Genomic DNA, 22,048 nt, shown 5'->3' with positions numbered 1-22,048 from the left:
TACTTTTGAAGCTGTTCATTTCAAAAGCCAAAACGATCACAAGATTAGATTGTCTTCAGTTTTTGATGAAATTATGTTTCTCTTCTCAATTTGTGCTTGATATGTTGGAATTTGGCCCGCTGCTGTCAGTAAGTGATTACTATCCCAGTAATAAGTGTATATCAGGTCAACATTGCTAGACAGTCCAAAAATGCGATGCTGCTGCTCTTGGCATAATTTTCTGCCTTCAGCACAAACTAACGTCTTGACATGTAAACTTCTCATACCAGTTAATGAGATGTTTGCATAGATATTAGTGGTATGAATAGATCTGAATATATGCAAATGCAAAACTTGTCAGGATTTGCTTAGAGAAAAAATAATCGAAAAGAATAAGAATTACTGAGACTTTGTTTTGTACATTTTACGACTTTCTACATTAAAAGCTTGTGGAACATATAATCTAGGAAATAATTACTTTGTACCTATGAAGGACAAGGTTGCGATAGTGAGAATTACAAATCCTTGTTTACAATGTCATATTATCGCTAAATTGGGATCAAATCACATCAATGTAGAGTATGTGAGCCTGTATGTGCCCGACACCGATCTCTGCTGGCACCGAGCGGTCACAGACTTCTCCTACCAGTGATTCATCAGCTTTCGATGACATCACATCAACAGAGCAGCGACTTTTCTTCTACTCCACTGTGTGACTGCTGACGTCATGCTTATTGGCATCCGACTGCTCACTGCCTAACTGCAAGAAGCCAGCTGTCAATTGGCATGATGTCAGCTGTCATGTCCTGTCAACAGTGCAGTCTGGAAGAAGAGCTGCTCTGTTGACGTGAAACAGCTGAACCACCAGCAGATGCGGCTCTAATCCAGCGTCGAGTAGAACCTCCTTTAGCAAAAATAATTCAGTGTTAGGCCCAAAATACTGAAGTTATTTTTTTATTGTTACCAATATAGTGCATCTACATTGGATCAGCGGATTCTGAGTCGTCGTACCGTCACCGATCAAATGGGGTTGTAGTTGGTTCTGGCTTTGGTACTGCAGCTAAGTACGATGCGTTTGAATGGAACTAAGCAGCAAGGAGCTGCTGTACCAGATACAGCCACTAGGAAATGTAAGAAGCTTTGCCTGGTAAACAATAAAGAGAACATGGTCTCTGTTAGAGATGAATGAATTGATTCACAACAAATCAAATTTGCTACCAATTCTTCTAAAAATATGTATTCGCCAAATTTTGGAGGCTTTCATTTGCACAGGATTCGATAACTCCATTTCTATCTCCCAGAGTGCATGTTGGCTCTTACGTTATTGTACTAACCTTCGTGTTGGAGTTTCATAAAAATATAGACACTGTTGGTATTGATACGCGTAGACATTGTGGTGCTGCGTAAGTTTCAAATCACACTCACATGTGGAGGTGCCATTTTCAAATAATAATGAAGTTTGCTGAAAGGGCACCTGCCATGTACCCACATGCTATTAACCTGCAGATACAGGGTTAATCTGCAGGTTAATTATGTGTCAATGTTGTCTGGCTGCCTTACTGATGACCGGGACAAAGGTAGCTTTGTTTTTCCCTGGCTTTCAGTCACAGAGGTGTGCTTGGAGCGGCTACATTCACAGGTCACAGCATTGTGAGCATCGGCTGAAATCACGCCGCGGCACTTAGATTGACAGTTTGTGCAATACAGATGTGCTGAAGAGCAAGCTGTCACTTAAAGTGATGGGGCATGCTTACAGCCACTGTTCACTGAGTGGTGACTGTAGCCACTCTGGAAACGTCTTTATGACTGAAAGCCAGTGGGCTCCAGGGAGGAATAAAGTTTATTTTTTCCCTGTAGCTGCACTATCGGTAAGGTGACCAGGAAGCATTGTAACACTATTAACCTGCAGATTAGCCCTATATCTACAGGCTCGCCTTAACTTCTCTGTTCGAGGTTCTGCAAAAAAAATCATCTCTGAAGCTCAAGCTGCTGCAGAAGAGACATTTCTATATACAGTAGCAACATGAATGTTCCAGATTTCCTAATTTTGCCAAATCTCTGCCTCTTCAGACATGTTATGTAGCTTGTAAGTTACGAAGTTGTTAATATCACAGAAGAAATGGAACTCGTGAGAGTAAAAAAATAAACTGTGGAACATTTGATGGTTATAAACGCCTACAAGGAAATGACTCAGAGCTTAAAACCTCTTCTTACTTTTTGTATTAATTTATACATCCGTATTCATATTCCCCAAGTGCGTTCACTTTTACGAGGGCATTTTATCTTGCGTATATGTATGTCCTAGACTTGCCATATAATCTAGAATGCCATAGAATATTTATATTCACCCTAAGGTTTTTTGTTTTTTTTTCTTTTAATTTATGGAATGGAAAATGGTCATTGAGAATTGGTAAGATTGTCTTGTTTTATTTTTTTTGGCACGTGTCTGGTCTATTTTAGAACTTTTTTGATTCCCCCCCCCATAGGAATGTATAAATACAATCACTTTAACCATACTCTGCCATATATCTTCATCACAGTATATTGTCATTTTACTAATCTACGATGGAGCTCTTCCATCCCTACATTTTTTTAAGTTTTAATTGAAAGCTGTCACTTAAACTAACACTGTTAAACTGCAGATGTAGGATTAATCTGTGCGTTATTTGAGTTCTGACACCATAAGGCCACTGCACTTAGTGTCCCTCACCATGGGGAAATGAACTATATTCCTCCCGGCAGCCTCAGGCTTTCAGTCCTAGCAGTGCCGCCGTCGTAGCTTCAGTCACCACACAGTGCATAGAGCGGCAGCTGTGACCGCACCCAGGCACTGACTGACAGCTAACTCGGCATAAGAGCTGGCTGTCTGTTAGTGTCAGGGTGTCACAAAATATTCACTGAGCGGCAACTAAATCCACACCAACACGCCTCTATGACTGAAAGCCGAGGCTGCTGGTTGGAATAAAGTCAATTTCCTCCCGGCAGGGTCAGAACTCTATTAACCTGCAGATTAACACCATATCTGTAGGTAAATAGCAGTTTTTACATGACAGACTCCCTTTAAGGTGACATTTATGGAATTTTGCTGGCTCGGCATAAACTTCTGCAGTCACTCTATGCAATTTGCACACTGTCATGATTCTGCTCTTTTGCATCTCTTGAGTGATCGCCACGTGATCACAATTGAGATTTCCATAATGCTGGTCACATGCCAACTAGCATATTTTCTTAACTTCTCTCAACATTCTATTGAGAGAGGTGGATAAGAATTGAATCAGCACGTGACCGCTTGTATGCAAATTGCTAGCTGGCAAAAAAGCGGCATCTTGACAGTGTAAAAACTGCAGTCACATGGAGTGACTGCAGAACTTTATGTGGAGCCCAGAAAACCCTTTTAAGAAAAAGTGATGTCTCTTTGGCTGCATGGGATTGCTGATACTTGTTCTACTTTCTAGGTTTCCTGATTGGTTGTCCAGTTTTCCAACTCTCTGCTGATGAATTTGAAAATGTGATAATTTCGATGACCTAAGAGTTCACTGTAAATCTTGACTCTGGCAAAATATTAGTAGTCAGGTTAAAATGACTTAACGAATAGTGAATAAGGAAACATTACTTTGCATAATAAACCATCCTTTTACCTCTTCTCATATACATTGATGCAATCTGCTTTCTACTATAATATAGGTTTCATAGATCGCTGAAATACTTGTATTAAATGCAGAAGGTTCATCACTCAGCCTTTCGCAGCGATCTAGAAAGGATCAGATTACAGCAGTACATGGTGCCCGGTGCGCTGATAAATGATCGTAGGAGAGGTTATTGAAATTGTATAATGTGGCTGACGGCTGCATGCGGCTGGTGGTATTGACTTCAACTGATTAATGAAATGCATAACAATTAAAAGGCCAATGTCAGTCCATGTTCTGGTCTAGGAATGAAAATGATGCTGTGAATACTCTGGTGTAGTGGGAAATGCCAGCATTGCCATCTTATTGTAGGGTTATAATTAAGGTTTCTATAATCTGTTTCTTTTTATGAAAGAAAAAACCTTCAGACGTCTTAAAAGTAGAACATAATTGTACTTCTAAAGGAGTTCCTGATTCTGCAGAGTCACATGGTGTACCCCATACTCCTTACCAGCCAATCGGGAGCTTTTATAATGATCATATGTCATATTGTGTATTCCACAACTTTGTGTCTAAATGGTTAATGTGGAATGTTACATTCTCTAGTGTATACTAAATACTTGCCAACTTTTACTAATGCCCCCAGGAGCTTTCCTAACTGTGTCTTCTCTTGTTAACCATACTCACCATCACAACTTGCGGCTGCCCTTCACGCCGAATTACTCTTCCCAGGAATGTGCGATTGGATACTGAGCTCTGATTGCTAAGGCATTGTGTAGCTACACATGAGAAATCTTCAGGAACCGCTACTTTCTGGGATGTTTTAGAAGATTTTCCAACTCTTCCAAGAATGTGGAAGGTCTCCCCTTTATTGGGAGCCTCCAGAACAATCTGGGAGAGTTGGCAAATATGATATACCGTATTTTGGTGGTTTGCTAGGGAGATCTGAACTCTGCGGAGATCACCATAGTAGCTCTCATAATAAAGCGTCTTTCTTCTTTGACACAATTACTTTAAAGCAAGCTTTTCACTGGTTTCACAGAAAGATAAGTAGTTCAAACATTCTGTGAAGATAGGCCATTGTACTCGGCAACACATTAGAAGGATGATTTTTAAAAATAATTTCACCCATCGAATAAGCATTTTGCTTGGTCGTCAAATAATTGGCAGTCTGTTTCATTTAGCCTATTTATTTATCAATCCACCTTGACTCGCATAACCACTTCCACCAGCCATGTCTGGCTTGAAAATATTAGTCAAATGTGGCACGATATGCCTTCAAAAATGAATTTTGAAAAAAAACTTGCTTTGTATGCAAATGGCAGCTTAATTGTTTGCTTGGTTTACCTTGTCGAGCAAAGGCTGTGATTCATCAATACCACCGTTGTTCACACCAGTCTTGCTGAGATGGTATAGTTGAGTTAGTGGTGCCTGTTTCCTTAAGAGATACGTGTCTCTTAATGAATAAGATGCATCTTAAAAGTGCGATAGACTGGAGTAAGTCTTGTCACATAAGGTGTGCCATATCTCATAAATTAGATGATCTAGTGTTGCCATGACCCCTCCCAACACCTTCCCAACTCAGCTCTGCCCATTTTACCAGAGTTGAGCAAGTCTGGCACGAAAATGCCAAAAGTTGTAATATTTTTATGCAACCTCCCATTGCTCAAACATTTTGCAACTTTTCAAAGTGTTTTACTCCAGATTTCTGCCGGAAACACGTTAATGTTTCACGGCAAGTGTGTCCCACTGCCCCCCCCGGTCCTTTAATTAACACAAATGATGCTTAAATATTGTCGATGTGTAAATCTAGGAGTGGGAATCAGCACACAATAGGATGATACCCTATGGAGGAAGAGTAGGAGAGTGCTGGTTACGCTCACCTCGTGGTGCTGTAAAAGGCACAACTCCTATGTCGGTATGAAGAAAAACCGCTGCCTCGTGGCTGGAGAATAAATCCCCCCAGGAGACATTAGATCCAGTTGGGTAAACACGTAGGTGGGCTGCACTGCTGAAGTGAATCCTCCAGAAAAGATGATGAGAAAAAGGCTTTTAATGCACAATGTGTTTCAACACCGTACTGGCACCTTTTTCAAGTGAAAAAATGTTTTTTTCACATGAAAAAGGCGCCGGCATGACATTGAAATGCATTGTGAATTGAAAGCCTTTTGCTCATCATCTTTTCTGGAGAATTGATTCACTTCTGCAGCACAGCCCACCGACATGTTTTTCCGACTGGATCTAAATATTGTCGATGGGATACATAAAACATTGCACTGTAGTACAAATGACGGCACATGCGCAATGTTTTTGCCTTTACCCTTGTGTTGTACTTATTTATGATCATACTCTTGTCCCACGCTTACTTCTGGGTCATCGTCTACTCCAATTTGCCTTCATTTACGGAAGTGATAACTATTTCTGCACAGGAGCCAACATTCTGCGCATGCCCCTGTTTTAGGCTTTTATCATATTATGGATAAAACCTTTTGGAGTCTTTGGATAACTTTAGTGTCATCCAGATCAATCAAAAGATCATTTGAAGAGCTGAGAATTTCTTGCATTTTATTGGTCTCTATATGCCCAATGGACACATCCGTGGTCATTTCAATACAAAGCAACAGTTTATCAAACGTCAGTTTAGAAGGAATGTAGCATTACACTTACCAGTCTCTTAAGTTTAAAAAAATCTATTTTTTAGGTCAGATGAGGTGGCGGAAGTAGTTTTAGCGATAAATCCTCGAAACAGCTTTCCTTAAAGTGTCAACATATTTATAGTCCCTATAAAATGAAAGAAATATTGCATCATATAAAAGAGAATTGCTATTCACTGCTATAACGTAATTTCTGTTATTTTTACAAATGAATTATTGAGTATATTGATCGCTTCTGCCCCCCAGTATTGATCAGTTGTATAGTTAATCATCAGGCAGACCAGAACTCCGTAAATGCATGTTTGCATTTAGTTTAGCAAAGGTGTTCCTTCCAATGCTTGCATCTGGCGGGAAAATATCCTACAGAAAGCTGATGCTGCGCCAGGGTGTACTTTTTATTTATTTAATTCTTATGCATTGTGAAACACTTGATGAATCAAATGCCCATTCAGTGCCAAGAAAGTGCTCCAGTCTTCAGGCCAAAATTATGTCTGTACAAAGGTTTGCATTTGAAATGTATCAGAGTACAATTACATCCATTGTATTCCGTTGGCAGTAGACTTCACTTCTGCAGCACAGACTTGTGTTAAATAAATTGGTGAAATTTGAATAAACCCTTTAAAATTGCTGGTTTCTAATAAAGGGAATTTTGCTGTTTATTAAAGCGAATTTGCTAGATTTTTCTCATCCCTTTTGGATAAAGTAGAGAAATACCATTCATACTCTTCCATCATTATTCGGGGGGTTCAATTTATCTTATTGTCCTAATAATCAAAGCATCTTTGAACCAAATGTGAACACCATAGAGATAGACCATATCACTGCTCATAGAGAGAGGACCCAGTACTGGGGGCAAGAACTGATCCAGATGAACTTCCATGTGAAATAGTCTTCAGTTTGAAAGAAGATACAGGTCCATCTATTTCAACCAATAAACTAACGTCTTGATGAAGACTAAGGCAAAAATCAACAGGATGTAAGAGGCTAAAACATACTCAATGACTAGCGTGAAAGTTGAAACAATTATTTTTTTTTTATATACAGATTGCTTTAAGAAAAAGAAAAAACATTACCAAATAAAAAAAATTAACATAAAAACCTGATTTAAACAGTAGGTCATTTTCTGATAAAACATTCCATCTAGTGAAGCCATAATGACCAACAGTTTACTATGAAGATGGTCTTGTGGTGTTTGTGGATGGTTCTGCTCCAAAGAACCTTGCCATCAGTTGTTGTCCTTGTTTATTAGGAGCATAAACTAAGGGGCTCCCACCAGGTGGAGGAGATGTGGCCATGACTTGACCAAAGAGCTCCTTGTCCTGCATTAAAATTTATACAAAAAAGTTATACAAGTTTAACCAGAAAACTACAAAGCAATTAACCGTAAAAAGCGTGTTTCTACCATAATATGCAGTACAGAGGATCCATTGAAATCAATAATTTCCCCCTTTAATATGTGGAAATATTTACACCTCTAGAACAAAAAATTCTATTTTTTTACGTTGGCTGAAAAAAAGACTATGGGGCACAGGGACATACAGTATCATATAGTCAGCCCATAGGTCTGTTATGGGGTAGGTTTCTAATATCGAAGAACCTATGCAAAATTACCACTCTGTCAAGAGGAACTGTATTAAGGATATGGAAGTGACACAATGGCTGCCATCAACACTTGGCCTTCTGACGTTTCCATAATGACCTTTTCTTCATTTATTGTCCTAATGGGACATCTTCCAGCATATATCCAAAGTGGATGTCCTCTGAATCATCCATCTGCCACTACTCAACATATAAAGTACAAGAGGGATATTGTGTTGTGTAACTTATGTAAAATAACAATCATCTGTCATGTGCATGTAATGTTTTTATTTGTTTCTATAGATATGTTCATTTTCTCCTGGTGGATATTTAGAGCGCCCTTAATCCTGAGAGTTCATTATCTCTCCAGTCATGCTTAATAAATCTATTTGCAGTCTTTTCCTATCTTTTGCTGGAAAGTAACAATCGACAGTGACATTTTCTTTAGATTTGTGAATAAATTGGTGAGAATTGCCAGCATCTGAAAAGTATTTATTTTTTCGATTGTGGCAATTCCTTCATTTCTACATTGTGGAAAGTGATTAAAAGGATTTTCTACTAAAATGTTATTGATCACCTTATCCTCCCACGATCAGCTGTTACCAGATCGGTCAATGGCCGGATGTAAATGTTGGGAAAAATTCCTTTTTATCCAAGAATAGGCCATCAACATCATTGTAGAGGAAAATCTTAGTTGTAATAGAATTATTAGAAAAAAAATTATTTACATTTTTTGTAAATACAATAAATATTATTTTGTGCATCATATTCTCCTTCGTCTGCCTTACGGTAGTGTAAGGTTACCATACAGATTAGATGAAGGTCAATCTTTCCTGACATGAAATTAAAGGGAAAAGAAAGCGGTCACTGGGGAGCGCTGTGAGGGTCACAGTTAAAATTGAAAGCAAAGGGTCCACAGCAGCTCCAGCCGTTAACCTTCTAGGAGGATACAAGATGCAGTAAAGAATAGTAATAACGGTCCTAGAAGCGCTGGAAATGAGACCAAAACAAGGATTTTAGTGTTGAACCACCGCGTTTCAACGGTTAAACCGTCTTCATCAGGTGGAAAACTTCCACCAGATGAAGACGGTTTAACCGTTGAAACGCAGTGGTTCAACACTAAAATCCTTGTTTTGGTCTCATTTCCAGCGCTCCTAGGACCGTTATTACTATACTTTACTGAATCTTTCCTGGCATAACTCACTATATCACAATGTATAATGTTGGCCACGATACTAAGTTATATGGCTTAGCCCATCAGGGGCAATTCAGGCATATCGGCAAAATATGCCATAAATGTCCTACAAGTGCATGTCTCACCACTACTCTGCTGTCCTTTGATCTCACATAGAACTGAATGGAAAGCGCTGTACATGCATGGCCTCCACTTAATTACAGAAACCTTATGAAGGTGCCCCATTCTTGTGGTAGATGTGGATCTCACTGCTGAATATTCATCAACTATCTTGTCAATTTTGCTTACATTTTCTAGAAGGAAATACCAGTTTGGTGTCTTTAGACAGTTTCTAATATCTTCAGGTAGTTTCCAGTTTTGAAATCCCTGTCCCCGGCTGCAATATGTTTTTTTTAATCCTTTTGTACTTGGCCTCCTCAGCATTGAGTCTTTGCTGCTGCTCCCAGGCATCTGTTACCGTCCGTAGCGTTGATGTCTTGTCAACAGCACTGCAGTCATTCATTGGGCTCAGAGACTGTAAGCAGCTTGTGCCGTCAACTAGGGCAGAACCGCTGAGCTCAGTTATTGGCTGCATTGCCGTTGGTATGACGTCACCACTGCAGATGACAACCGAAGCAGTTATGGAGACTATGCACTGGACATAGTGAGGATGAGTAAATCACAGTTTGTCTTTTAAGACAAAATACAGCAAAGGAACAATTTTTTTTTTCTGGAACTGGAAAACCTCTTTGAAAAACTAAACATGAAGGTGTTGCCGCTGTTCAAAATGGCTTACTTCTGCTACAGTATGTCTGGTGGTAACCTTTCCATGGGTACCATATAAACATTATGCAATGATGACTTAGACACCGGGTCAAGCTTCAATGTATAGGATGGGAATTGGAAACCAATTGTCAGGCGCATTTTCCATGATATCGGAAGCTATTTTTAGCTTACTATTTCTAAGAAGATTAGAGAGCCTTTATAACCCTAACCAGTGATTGTTATCTTTTTATTGTTACACTACCAATTCAGAGTCCTATTACTAATATAAGTGGAGTTTGATTTGATTAATAACCTTGTACTTGTCATAAGATTCATAAATCTACACATGTAAAGAAAAATATTTAATAGATTTCTCATATTTTCTCTGACTGCTCTTCTGCCAGATTTAGTAGTAGAGACATTTAATCCTTACTGCAGCCCCAATTTATATATATTTTTTTATTTCTAAAAACAAAGTAATTCATTAGAACAACTAGATCTAATTATGATGAAAACCATTTCATTTGTGTTTAATTTGGTCTGAAAACTTGGCCTGCTGATCTCCCCATAGAACAGACCTTTTCCGTTATGTTAAAGAAAGTCTTGCTAATTTCACCCTTTGAAAAAAAAATAATATTATTGCTCATGTTTGATGTATGTTTTGCTTTCTTGATTTTTCAGAGACGTAGAGGTTCTGGGGTTTTTTGTGCCAACTGCCTGACCACAAAGACTTCCCTCTGGCGAAAGAATGCCAATGGTGGCTACGTCTGCAACGCCTGTGGCCTCTACCAGAAACTGCACTCGGTAGGCAAAGCACAAGTTCCCATTTTTTATTGCCAAGTCTAAAGATATATGAATACATTTGTTCTCTAGTAATATGAAATATTCAAATCCCCCTCGCCCTCCTTTTCTGAACATTTTTGTATTTTATTGCTAACACTAGTCATTTTTTTGTTTTCAGTATATTTTCTAAAATAATAAATTCTAGAATTATTTATGGATAATGAACTGGAGGTCCAAACTGAAGAAAAAGTCTGCACATTGTCTTCCTGGATGAATTCTTGTTTCATTATTCAAAATCCATGTTCTTAGACAACATCTAAAATAGGTATCGAAACAGCTGACGCATTTCAGAATGAAATTCCTTAATCGTAGCTGTGATTAAGGAATTGTATTCCGAAACGTGTCAGATGTTTTGATACCTACTTTAAATGTTGTCTATGCACATAGAGTTTGAATAAAGAAGCAAAAATTATCCTGGAGAACGGCAACTTTTTCTTCAGTTTGGATATCTCATCATGCCTGTCGAGTTCCCAGGAATGTTAACTATGCAGGGGTGGGGTAAGTTGTCTCGTTTGCTTGTTGCTGAACTGTAAGTGGTATAGATGCAAACCTGGGTGGCATGGCCCCATAAAAAATTGTCCTGTCCCTTCTTGATGTGGGTACTTGATTGTATCTTCATGTAATTCACACTAAGAAGAACCACATATGCTGCAGCCGACAGAATGGGCCAAATATCAGTTGTGTTGACTATTCATGCTTATTGGCTTGACTATTCTTAAAATGTCAAGCTAAAGGGGAGTAGATTGATGTTTACGTTGATTAAATTTGTGGATTCCAAGGTACCTCTACACATAGGCCCATTGGAATTGCTGTGGCATGCCTTTATGAGCAGTAAAATCTTTTTTACTTCATTGGTAGAATTTTATTTAAATTTTTTAAATACAGTAATTGCTTAATCGGTCATGGAATTTTATATGGCTACTTATGAAGATGTCTTTTGTATTGAAAGAGGGGAGTAAACTGCTGACCTCTCTGGAGGCAACTTATATTCCATGTGAAATAAAAGGACAGCCAAGAAACCTAGGCATAACCATCGGTGTGGCAGGGGATGCACTGGCTGAGTATATGTCGGAGGAAAGACAAGAACCATGAAAAATCTGCCAGTAAAGCCACTTACTTCAGGAAATAGATCTCTAGCTTCTTCCTGAGGCAGTTTTGCCAAAGAAAACTTCAGCTGATCTACCGGAATCTTAAAGATATGAGCACATACCCCAGAACCCATCGAAATACTTCAGGAAACAAAAAGCGCTTCCAAAAACTACCCGAATAAGGAAAATTTTCTAAAGAGGTTTCCACTAAGAAAGCTCAATGTTTTGAACACCTCAAAAATAAAACTCTTTATGTACATACCCCTACACTCCATCCAGCCAACTACTATCAACTAATGTTCTTAAATGATTCAGGTTTCCAATTACCTCCTTTTCATAGTGTATGGCTGCCAAGCCTCCACCAGGCAACATGTTACAGCTTATCCTAGCCATACACCATAACATTTTAGATAGTAATAACCCTTTAATGTTAATGGTGCCAAACATTTTACCAAACTACTTAAACAGCAGATTTCAACTATAATGGACCTGCCATTCCCCAGCCAAGTAATATGAAAAATTAATATTTAAGTACAAATGAAAAGTTCCAAATTCTCAGTGCCCTTCAAAACCATCACAAGACTATGGGCTCATGCACACGACTGGAAGAATCAGACAAGTACTCTCCATCATTTTGATGGATAGCTCTTGTCCCCATTTTATTCTATGGGGCCTTGCACATGTCCAATTTTTTTCCTCGGATTTACTCAGTTCAAGGAAAAAAGTTACCTCATGCATAATTTGCATCTGATTATCAGATTACACTTGGCCTTTCATGTCTAGGGGTCAGTTGAAAAAAAATCAGACCTCACTTGGATGATATCACGGACATCGGCCAATTTTCATGGACAACTGAATGGAGAAGATGGAGAATTTGATCACACTCTGATCACTCTCTAAACACATTCTGATCACTCTAAACAAACTCTGATCACACGTTGATCACTCTCTAAACGCATTCTGATCCCACTGTGAATATCATAATCGGACCGATTAGAGAAAATCAGTTGTGTGACGTAGCCTAAAGTTGAGTTATTGTTTTTATCTATTGGGGTCAGTGAACATTAGCCTTCAGAATCTTTCTAAACCATTTCATGTTCATAGAGCTTTCACATCTTTTCCACAAATACAATATATAGCACTTCATTAGAGAGCGCTTAGGTTGTCTTCTAGTGCAGCAGCATTCGTTATTAAAGCCTTTCTCTCCATTCCTTCACATAATATTTATTGTAAAATTCTCTGCTCCTCTGGAAAATAGTCCGAGATCGACTGCTCCCCAGAGAACGGATATTATTGGCACTGAGATATTTTCCTGCAACAGAATTTATAGTGAACTTTACCTGCAATATTCCCTTTGACTTATGAAGTGTAACACCTTCTAGAAAGTCAACTTGAAATGGTCTATTGTTGTGTTTCCTTCTCTCTGTGTAATTACACTTTTCTAAAATATACTGAAACACAGCGTGGCATTTTCATTTCAGAACTGTATGGTTTGGGCTGTTTATTTCTCTCCTTTTTGCTTATTCACTGCCATCAGATTTTGTGTCACTCATCCCATTTACCAAAGAAGAGAGACAGGCAAAATGAAGCATTGCAAAAATTCTGAGCTTTCCTATATTTATATTTTTGGAACTCATCAATTCAGAAGCAGAAAATAGACTTCTATAAATATTTAGGATCATATCTAAGGTAAAATTGCGTTTTATTAAATGAGCTGCACAATACACGTATTACGTGCTTTATATTATTTTTTATTCCAAAATGAAACCTCAGAAGCTCTTGGGCTCCAAAGCAAAATCTAAACCAGCAACATTAACCCATCATGTGCCTTTTTTGTCACTTTTGGTGGCCTTTGTGGACCCCTTTGCTGCCTCTGCTCCCCCTAAAGCTATCATCTTACATTAAAGAGGTTGACCTGTTATTTAAACTTGCCTTACAGTAGTGGATTTTATAAAAAGGTGAAAAATATCTTTTGTTTCCCCCCCTAATTCCCCAAGAGCTCCATGTCTGTCACTCCAGTGGTCCTGCCACTGTTTGTTAGCATCTCTACAGTGAGGGTGTACTAGCTGAACAGGCTTGAACGCTGCAGTCAATCACTTAACTTACCAGTAATAGAAGCACATTTTGAAGGCCAGTTATTGGAGTGATTGTAGTCCGTAGGGCACATTATCATCGCAAGACTGCAAACAATGATCGGTGGGGCCGCCTGAGCAAGGGTGCTGAAGTGGAGTGGGATTTGCCGGGTGGATTTTAATTTTTTTATTTTATCACATCCCATTCTTTGTGCTGATTTTATTTTTTTATTTTACATTCCCTTAAATCTGCACAACACAAAATCCCCTTGTTTGGTAACGGCACATACAACTGACCACGATATAAACCACTCCAAAGAACAACCAGTATACTGTGCTATATTAAAAGGTAATCTTTATTAAACAAACACTACAAACACCTGTAGCTGCAATTTCAATTCATGTTAATCTCAATAACCAGCAAGTATAATATATGTCACTACTTGATGAATATAGGAAAATACATCAACGCTTACAAGGTCTACCCTTCATATGAAAAGTGCTAAGTGCTATTCCCAGTAACAACCCCAGGTGGCGTCCTGTAATCATGGACACCTATTTCACCATGGGATCAAGTGAACGCATATTAAGAATCAGACACTTACATGAGAGGTGAACTTATCAGCGTGGTTTTCCTAAGCGCCCCAACGCGCGTTTCGTCCCTTCGTCAGGAGGCGAACCCGCGCGTTTGGGCGCTTAGGAAAACCACGCTGATAAGTTCACCTCTCATGTAAGTGTCTGATTCTTAATATGCGTTCACTTGATCCCATGGTGAAATAGGTGTCCATGATTACAGGACGCCACCTGGGGTTGTTACTGGGAATAGCACTTAGCACTTTTCATATGAAGGGTAGACCTTGTAAGCGTTGATGTATTTTCCTATATTCATCAAGTAGTGACATATATTATACTTGCTGGTTATTGAGATTAACATGAATTGAAATTGCAGCTACAGGTGTTTGTAGTGTTTGTTTAATAAAGATTACCTTTTAATATAGCACAGTATACTGGTTGTTCTTTGGAGTGGTTTATTCCCTTAAATCTGTAGGAAAATCGGATGTCTATTATTTTATTATGGAATTTTATGAATTTTTCTATGCTTCTTAGTCTGTCAAAGCTATTTTTTAAGAAAATTCTATAACTAACTCTTTTAAACTAGCTCTGCCATGACTTACTGCCTGAATAGAAGCTATATCAAGGCCAATGTGAGCTCTTAAACTCTTGGCGTACAACGACACATTACTATGGGAAAGACATAGATGCTTGATGGTGACTTTACTGACTCTGTAGAGGTGACAGAAGGAGGCCCTAGGTCAGAAGTGTTATGTTATATCCAAAGAAAAGACCAGTGATGTTCAGAGCATGAATCATTGATCTGAAAGTAATGTCCTTTTGAGCTACCATAGGTGAAAATTTAGTGTTTCAGAAACAAAGTATATCCACATAAGAATGAATTTCCATGGAAGGAAATAAAAGCATAATGGATATGTGGGCTATATAGCAATCCTTGTCCCCTTGTCAAATATTTTATGAGGATGGGATCTTCCAATGCAAAACAGAATGCACCTACTTATGTCTTCTTAAATAGTAAAGGAGCATCCTCTGCCCAAATGGTCCAGATGATGCTGCTCCCTCTCCATCTTCTTTTACTACATCCTTTTCTAATTCTTAACAGGGAACACTCATTGCAATGATTTTTGGCAAAATTCTGAAATATGAAGTTTTAGTTACAAATCCACTACTGTGATCCACTATGCTCTGTAGACATGAGGCATCAAGCTTCCTGTTCCTGTATTGCCTTTTTGCATCAGCAGAAATAATTGCGCATCCTCACACTGTGCAAGAGTACAAATCTGCATCACAATGTGGCCATGAACAGATAGTTAATCACCGTTTAACCGCCAATGAATATAATTAAATTAGCCACCATTCCTAGTTAAATTGGCCACAGTGCACCACCCATTAAAATATAAATTAGTCACTGTGCACTTTTCATCGAGATAATAAATATTTTTTACTACTCTGCACCTCTAATGGAAAAATGAATTTATTAGACACCCCAACACCACATGTGCTCCCTCCTCTAAAATATACATTAATTAATTAATCCCTGTGTCCTCCCTTCCACGCCTCAAATGTTACATATAAATTTGTCAGAGTATGCTTCCCCATTGGAAGCTATCCTGATAGCAGAAAAATAAAAGCAATATGTATATCCGGATCGTCTTAAAAACCTGTTAACATTAGCCTAAAATATTTAGAATTGAGAGTCCTCAGTGGTTGATACCTTTTAATGGCTATCTGAAAAGATGGTAACAAATTGCAAGCTTTCGAGACTACACAGGTCTCTTCATCAGGCAAAGACTAAAAGAAATTCTGGAGAATCACATATTTATGCACAACAAAGCACAGAAAAAAAAAGAAAAACCATGGGTAAGATAGGTGACATGAAGCAGAATTACAATGAGTGATAAACAGTTATGTCCATAAATATTGGGCCAGTTCTTAAATAAGTAATGTTTTATTGTCCTCTGATTGGGGTTGGTTCTGTTGTGATGACCCCACTTGGTCTGAGGGGCAAGTTCCTTAGTTGATGTAAAAAGACATAAATCCATGCGACACATTCATTCCTGCAGTGAGACTGTCAAAGGTCGTCATCAGTTTATATTCCCAGAGTCTTCTGTCTCTCTTAGATTTGAAGCTACCTTTTAACACAAGTAATTTCATGTCCATAATGTTATGATTTGGGAGACAAAAATGTATTGCCACAGGTAGATCCATTCTTTTTTTTCTTATTAAAAGAATTATGAATTTATTATTATTATTATTATTATTATTATTATTATTATTAAAGAATTATTATTATTAACATAGATCACACTTTAATTCTGTACAATTGTCTAATGTACTTGAAATAAATTTGTTCATCAAAAGCAGATGACTTTTGGCTTATTTGATATGTGTTTTATTTCTTACACAGACTCCCAGACCTTTAAACATCATTAAGCAAAACAATGGAGAGCAGATCATTAGAAGACGGACAAGGAAACGCCTTAACCCAGACACACTGCAGACGGAACAGTTAAGTAAACATCAAAGAGGAAGCAACGAGGAGCAAACTAACGGAAGTCCGTTAGAGAGGAGGTCTGATGATCATTCAATGGAAGGTCACCAGAGAGAAGCTCAGCAACTTGTAATGAATAAATATGAGTCCCAAGCATCATTGACTAAAAGCCATTCTGCTCAGCAGACAATAATAGTAAGCCAAACTATGGATGTCCACAAAAGGATGCAACCTTTGCACATACAGATAAAAAGTCCTCAGGAAAGCAGTGGTGATCCAGGAAACAGTTCATCTATCTCGGATAGCAAAGGCAGCTCAGAAAGAGGTAGCCCAATTGAAAAATATATGAGACCTATTAAACATCCTAACTACTCCCCTCCAGGAAGTCCGATAGAAAAATATCAGTATCCGCTCTTTGGACTTCCGTTGGTTCACAATGACTTCCAAAGTGAGTCTGACTGGTTGAGATTTTGGAGTAAATATAAGCTGTCTGTTCCTGGGAATCCTCACTACTTGAGTCACGTGCCTGGCCTACCAAACCCTTGCCCAAATTATGTGCCTTATCCCACCTTTAATCTGCCTGCTCAATATTCCACTGTTGGATCAGATAATGACATTCCTCTAGACTTGGCAATGAAGCATTCCAGACCTGGGTCAGCATCCAATGGAGCCTCGAAAGATAAAATTAAGTCACCTTTAAGTATAAAGGATGAAGTTCCATTGAATGTAGTGAAAACTGAGAAAGTGGATAAAAGTACACAAGATGAACTTTCAACTAAATGTGTGCACTGTGGCATTGTCTTTCTGGATGAAGTCATGTACGCTCTACACATGAGCTGCCATGGGGAAAATGGACCTTTTCAATGTAGTATATGCCAACACCTTTGTACGGACAAGTATGATTTCACAACTCATATCCAGAGAGGCCTACATAGGAACGTTGCACAAGTTGACAAGAATGGAAAAACTAAAGAATAAAATTTTAGCACTTAGCACAATTAGATTTGGGACTTCTGAATAGAAATGCAGTAGCTTGTAATGTCTGAAAATGGTTTGCAATACATTTTCTGAGTGTGGAAGTCAACATTGGTTTGTTCATTGATCTAAAAACTGTAGAGCATAGCTGCGGTCTTTGAGCTGTCTAATGTGTGCTCTATCTAAAGTTGTTTGTAACAGAAATAAGGGAACTACGATCAGTTTAATTTCTATGTTTGGAAGTCCATATCTCATGTGCCATTATGGCTAAAGTATCGATTATTTCATGAAATGGACTTTACTGCTATGTTGTTTAGGCATTTAAATATATGAGGGGGAGGTGATGTTGAGCAGATTGATATATAGTTTTGTCAAAAAATAATTAGTATAATTTGAAATTGATTTAACAAGATGTTTACTGTAGTTTTATAGAGGGTTCCAAGAATTAAAAATAATTACCTACCCAAATGATACCTGTTAATTATAGAAGGGTGGATCAATTTGCGGGACTACGGTCTATAGGCCATGTCAGTAGTCTCTCGCCACTGAACATGAGGCTTGTGAATCTCTAACTTTCCAGGTTTCCTGGCGTGGCTTTTGATCAGCCAGGGGTGGCTCAATGTCATCTTTGCATAGTGCCATAATGATGAATTTGCACGAGATCGAATAATAAGCTGTATGAGGGGTTTCCAGAAAGTAAGAGAATTGTGATCCTCTCATCCATTGGCCAGAACACGATGAGAAATTACTGAAGTGGTTGATACACTCAACTCTAGTGTTAAGTGTCTGATGGGTAGGCGACCACCCACCATTGAGACTCCAACTGAATTTGAGAATGGATGGCACATGTCCTCTGTTTGAATGAATTGGCCCAAAAGTATGCTTGCGGCAGCTTTTCTTAGAATCTGTCACTTTCAAAGTTAGCTGAGCACAGCATTTAAGTATCTCACTCAGCCATATTGCCATTGAATGTTGTGGTAGTATGTAAGCTTGACTGCTTCTTCATTCACTCAATAGGAATGGGATTCATGTTCGTGCTGTTACGGATGGGGTCCCATCAAGTCCGCAACGATCAGACACTTAACTGTTCTGTGGATAGTTCTGAGCCTTCAAGAAGCAGTGTGAGGCCTTTGTCTCTGTACAGATGTTATAAAAAATAAGACTGTCAATCATTTTGTAAGGGCATCCACTGGGCTCTCAACTCACAGTAATAAGTAAGTAATCTATAAGTGAAAAATGTCCCTGAAAAATACCTCGAGTGACTCCATACACTCAACTTTTAAGACTTCTATGTGCAAGGATTTCAGTTATTTGCAAGTTATATTGGAACTTTTGCTTCAAAACTATATATGATCTGCTCAGCTTGCTTTGCTTCATAGTATGATGTCCATGGATTGGCAACCTTGTTCACCACGACCGGTTCTCTTTAACAATAAGTCCTACAAATTTATGGAACTGGTGACAGCACTTAACTCTTAATGCAATCTATTAGTAGACAATTGGAGGCTTCCATTCATTATTTTCGGACCAGCTCATGACATAGCTACCTTCATGTTATATAGGGAGTGATTTAAATATCTTCTGATGCTATAACAAAGTGTTACGTGAAGGTGGGTTGTAATTCACAATTCTGGCTGTAGAATGTTTGACTACATAAAGTAAGATAATAAGGTTAATACGCTTTCATGTTAAAATGCATTATTTGTATGTACAATAGACCCTTTTCCCTATGCTGAATGTGCATAATGAAAACAATGATATACAAAGATAGTCTTCAACTTGGAATGTCATGGCACACAATTTTGGGTAAAGCCTAAATTTACACATCAACATTTCTTTACTAGAATATTAGTGACTCCCAAGAAATGCAAATGGCTCTACCGATATATCATAATTTCATAGCTGTTAACGTTGAAAAAAGACCAACTTGAAATCTAATCTACAGCTACATGTCATGCTCAGCTTCCATTGCAATTAAGGGTATAATGTTCTTTATGTTTTGTTTTTAAATAGTTATTAAACCTAAATCTGAAGGTAACCAAATGGTTTTCATTTGTTAATTCGCAGTTCCAAATATCTTTAAAAAAATAGCCATTAAAGGGGGTTGTCTAGTTTTAGAAAACCTATGTAGCTAGAGCAGTTAAAGGGGTACTCCAAGAAGCTAAAATTTATTTTAATTCTCTTTCTGTTAAAAAGTAAAAAGGCGAATATTCCTCTTACTCTTCTAATATGCCACTTTATATGATTTCACAACTGCTCACTGAGAACTAAAGTGACAACATTGATGCTGCTCCTGAGTGCCCTCTCTCTAGTGAGACACTGTGCTACAGATCAGGTGGCATGGCTCTTTATGTATTTCTTCCCCATTCCTTAACAGCTCTTATGTGACATTTCATGGCTCTCACGGCTTCCCATGTTTCTTCATAGATTGTATGTGACATGTCAAGGAGCATGGAGGAAGCACAAGGGAAGCCGTGTGAGAGCCATAAGGTGTCACGTAAGACAATCCTCATTCTGTTAAAAAGTATAAAGGCTTATATTCCTATTACTCTTCTTATATGCCACATTACATGATTTCACAACTGCTTACTGAGAACTTAAGTAATTGCACTGATGCTGCTCCTGCGTGCCCTCTCTCCCTCCTGAGTCACTATGCTACAGGTAAGGCAAGATGGCTCGTTCTGTGCTTCCTTCTCATTTCATTGCAGCTATTATTTAAAAGAGAGGGAGACACAAAGCGCAAGGGTCTTATCCCACAAAGAAGCCAGAGAGCTTTCAATCAAAAACTGCTCACCTGATGTTAGAGTCAGAGCGTGTGTAGATTCAGGCTGCTGCAGATCCACGAGTCGATCAACGACCAAATAATACAGTATACCGCGTAGGAAATGTGGATTACGTCCGCGCTGCCAAAGTAATGTAATTCCAGAAGAGTGATGAAGTTTAAAGGTGGTTTATTCAACGCGTTTCAAGGTCATTAGGACCCCTTCTTCAGGAAATACCACGTACAGGTTGTACGTGGTATTTCCTGAAGAAGAGGTCTTAATGACCTTGAAACACGTTGAATAAACCACCTTTAAACTTCTTCACTCCTCTGGAATTGCATTACTTTGGCAGCGCAGATGTAATCCACATTTCCTATGCGGGATACTGTATTACAGCTATTATGTGATACCTCATGGCTCCCTCACTGCTTCTCCTATTTTTCTATCATGTTCTTTCAGAGATTGTTTGTGGCATGTCAAGGAGGGTGGAAAAAGCACAAGGGAAGCAGTGAGAGAGCCACGAGATGTCACATAAGAGCTGTAAAGGAGCAGAGAGAAAGCAAAGAACAAGCCATGACAGTACACATACTCTTTCCGTACTTCTTTTCTCTTATGTGACAAATAAACATTTATGTATTGAATGCGGCTAGGTGGGGTACATCAAACACACATGGCCAGATAAGAGGCATGGTTTTGGAAATCAAAAAATTTACCACATCAATTGCTCTGTGTCGTAGCATCCCAGAAAGTAGGGGGATGCACTTTTGAGCAGCATCAGTGCTGTGTCACGAGGTAACAGTGAGTATTTGGAAAATTACATGAAGTGGTATATAAGAACAGTAAAAGGGGTCTTGGCCTTTTATCGTTTTTGAAAAAATGTGTATTGAAATGCATTTCTATCTCCAAGAAATACTTCTTAAATGACTAAGAAGAGTCTCACTGGCCTTGGAGAATCCAGAGCGTTTGTGTATTACATTCACAGCCTATTCGTGTACTGTATAGTACTTAATTTTTTCGGTTGTGGCACTGCAGAGAAATTAAACACTTGCTGTTGGATTCTACCAAAGATTACATCTAATTGAACGGGTTCCTGGAAGCTAGACAACCTTGGATCCATGTATCATCAAATGAACCTTCTAACAAAATATAGTTTTCCAAAACATATAAACCCTGTAAGATATTCCTTATGGGACTTAGCATTGGCTGTAGGTGGTATGTTTTGTTCTGTACAGGTAACATGTGAAATTTAGTTGATTACTAAATCAGTAGTCTTCTACTGAGCATGAAGTGGAGGCAAACTTTGGTGCCACCGCTGCTGTGATAAATCGCTAATTATTTAAATGCAGTCAACATGTTCGTGAAACTGCAAATGATCATACAACATAGACAGTAAAAATAAAAACTTACCTTTATTTATCAGAATTATCCAATAGAAAACTAGACCCTTGGCCGGTATGAAATAATGAGT

The 22,048-nt window shown here is 38.4% G+C and overlaps 1 protein-coding gene across 4 annotated transcripts in view; it reads left to right on the top strand.

The window, feature by feature from the left end:
* The window catches only part of TRPS1 (transcriptional repressor GATA binding 1), a 322,262-nt gene extending 301,489 nt beyond the window's left edge, over nucleotides 1-20,773 (top strand). For all 4 annotated transcript variants that reach the window (XM_077271107.1, XM_077271105.1, XM_077271108.1 and 1 more), the window contains 2 exons: nucleotides 10,458-10,580; nucleotides 16,760-20,773. In XM_077271107.1, the coding sequence (XP_077127222.1) occupies nucleotides 10,458-10,580; nucleotides 16,760-17,821 (1,185 nt within the window). In that variant the 3' untranslated portion in view covers nucleotides 17,822-20,773. The remainder of the gene's footprint in view (nucleotides 1-10,457; nucleotides 10,581-16,759) is intronic.
* The last annotated feature ends 1,275 nt before the right edge of the window (nucleotides 20,774-22,048 follow it).

This window comes from Ranitomeya variabilis, chromosome 6 (assembly GCF_051348905.1).
Source record: "Ranitomeya variabilis isolate aRanVar5 chromosome 6, aRanVar5.hap1, whole genome shotgun sequence".
NCBI classification, from domain to species: Eukaryota; Metazoa; Chordata; class Amphibia; order Anura; family Dendrobatidae; genus Ranitomeya; species Ranitomeya variabilis.
This window is presented reverse-complemented; position numbering and strand designations above follow the sequence as displayed.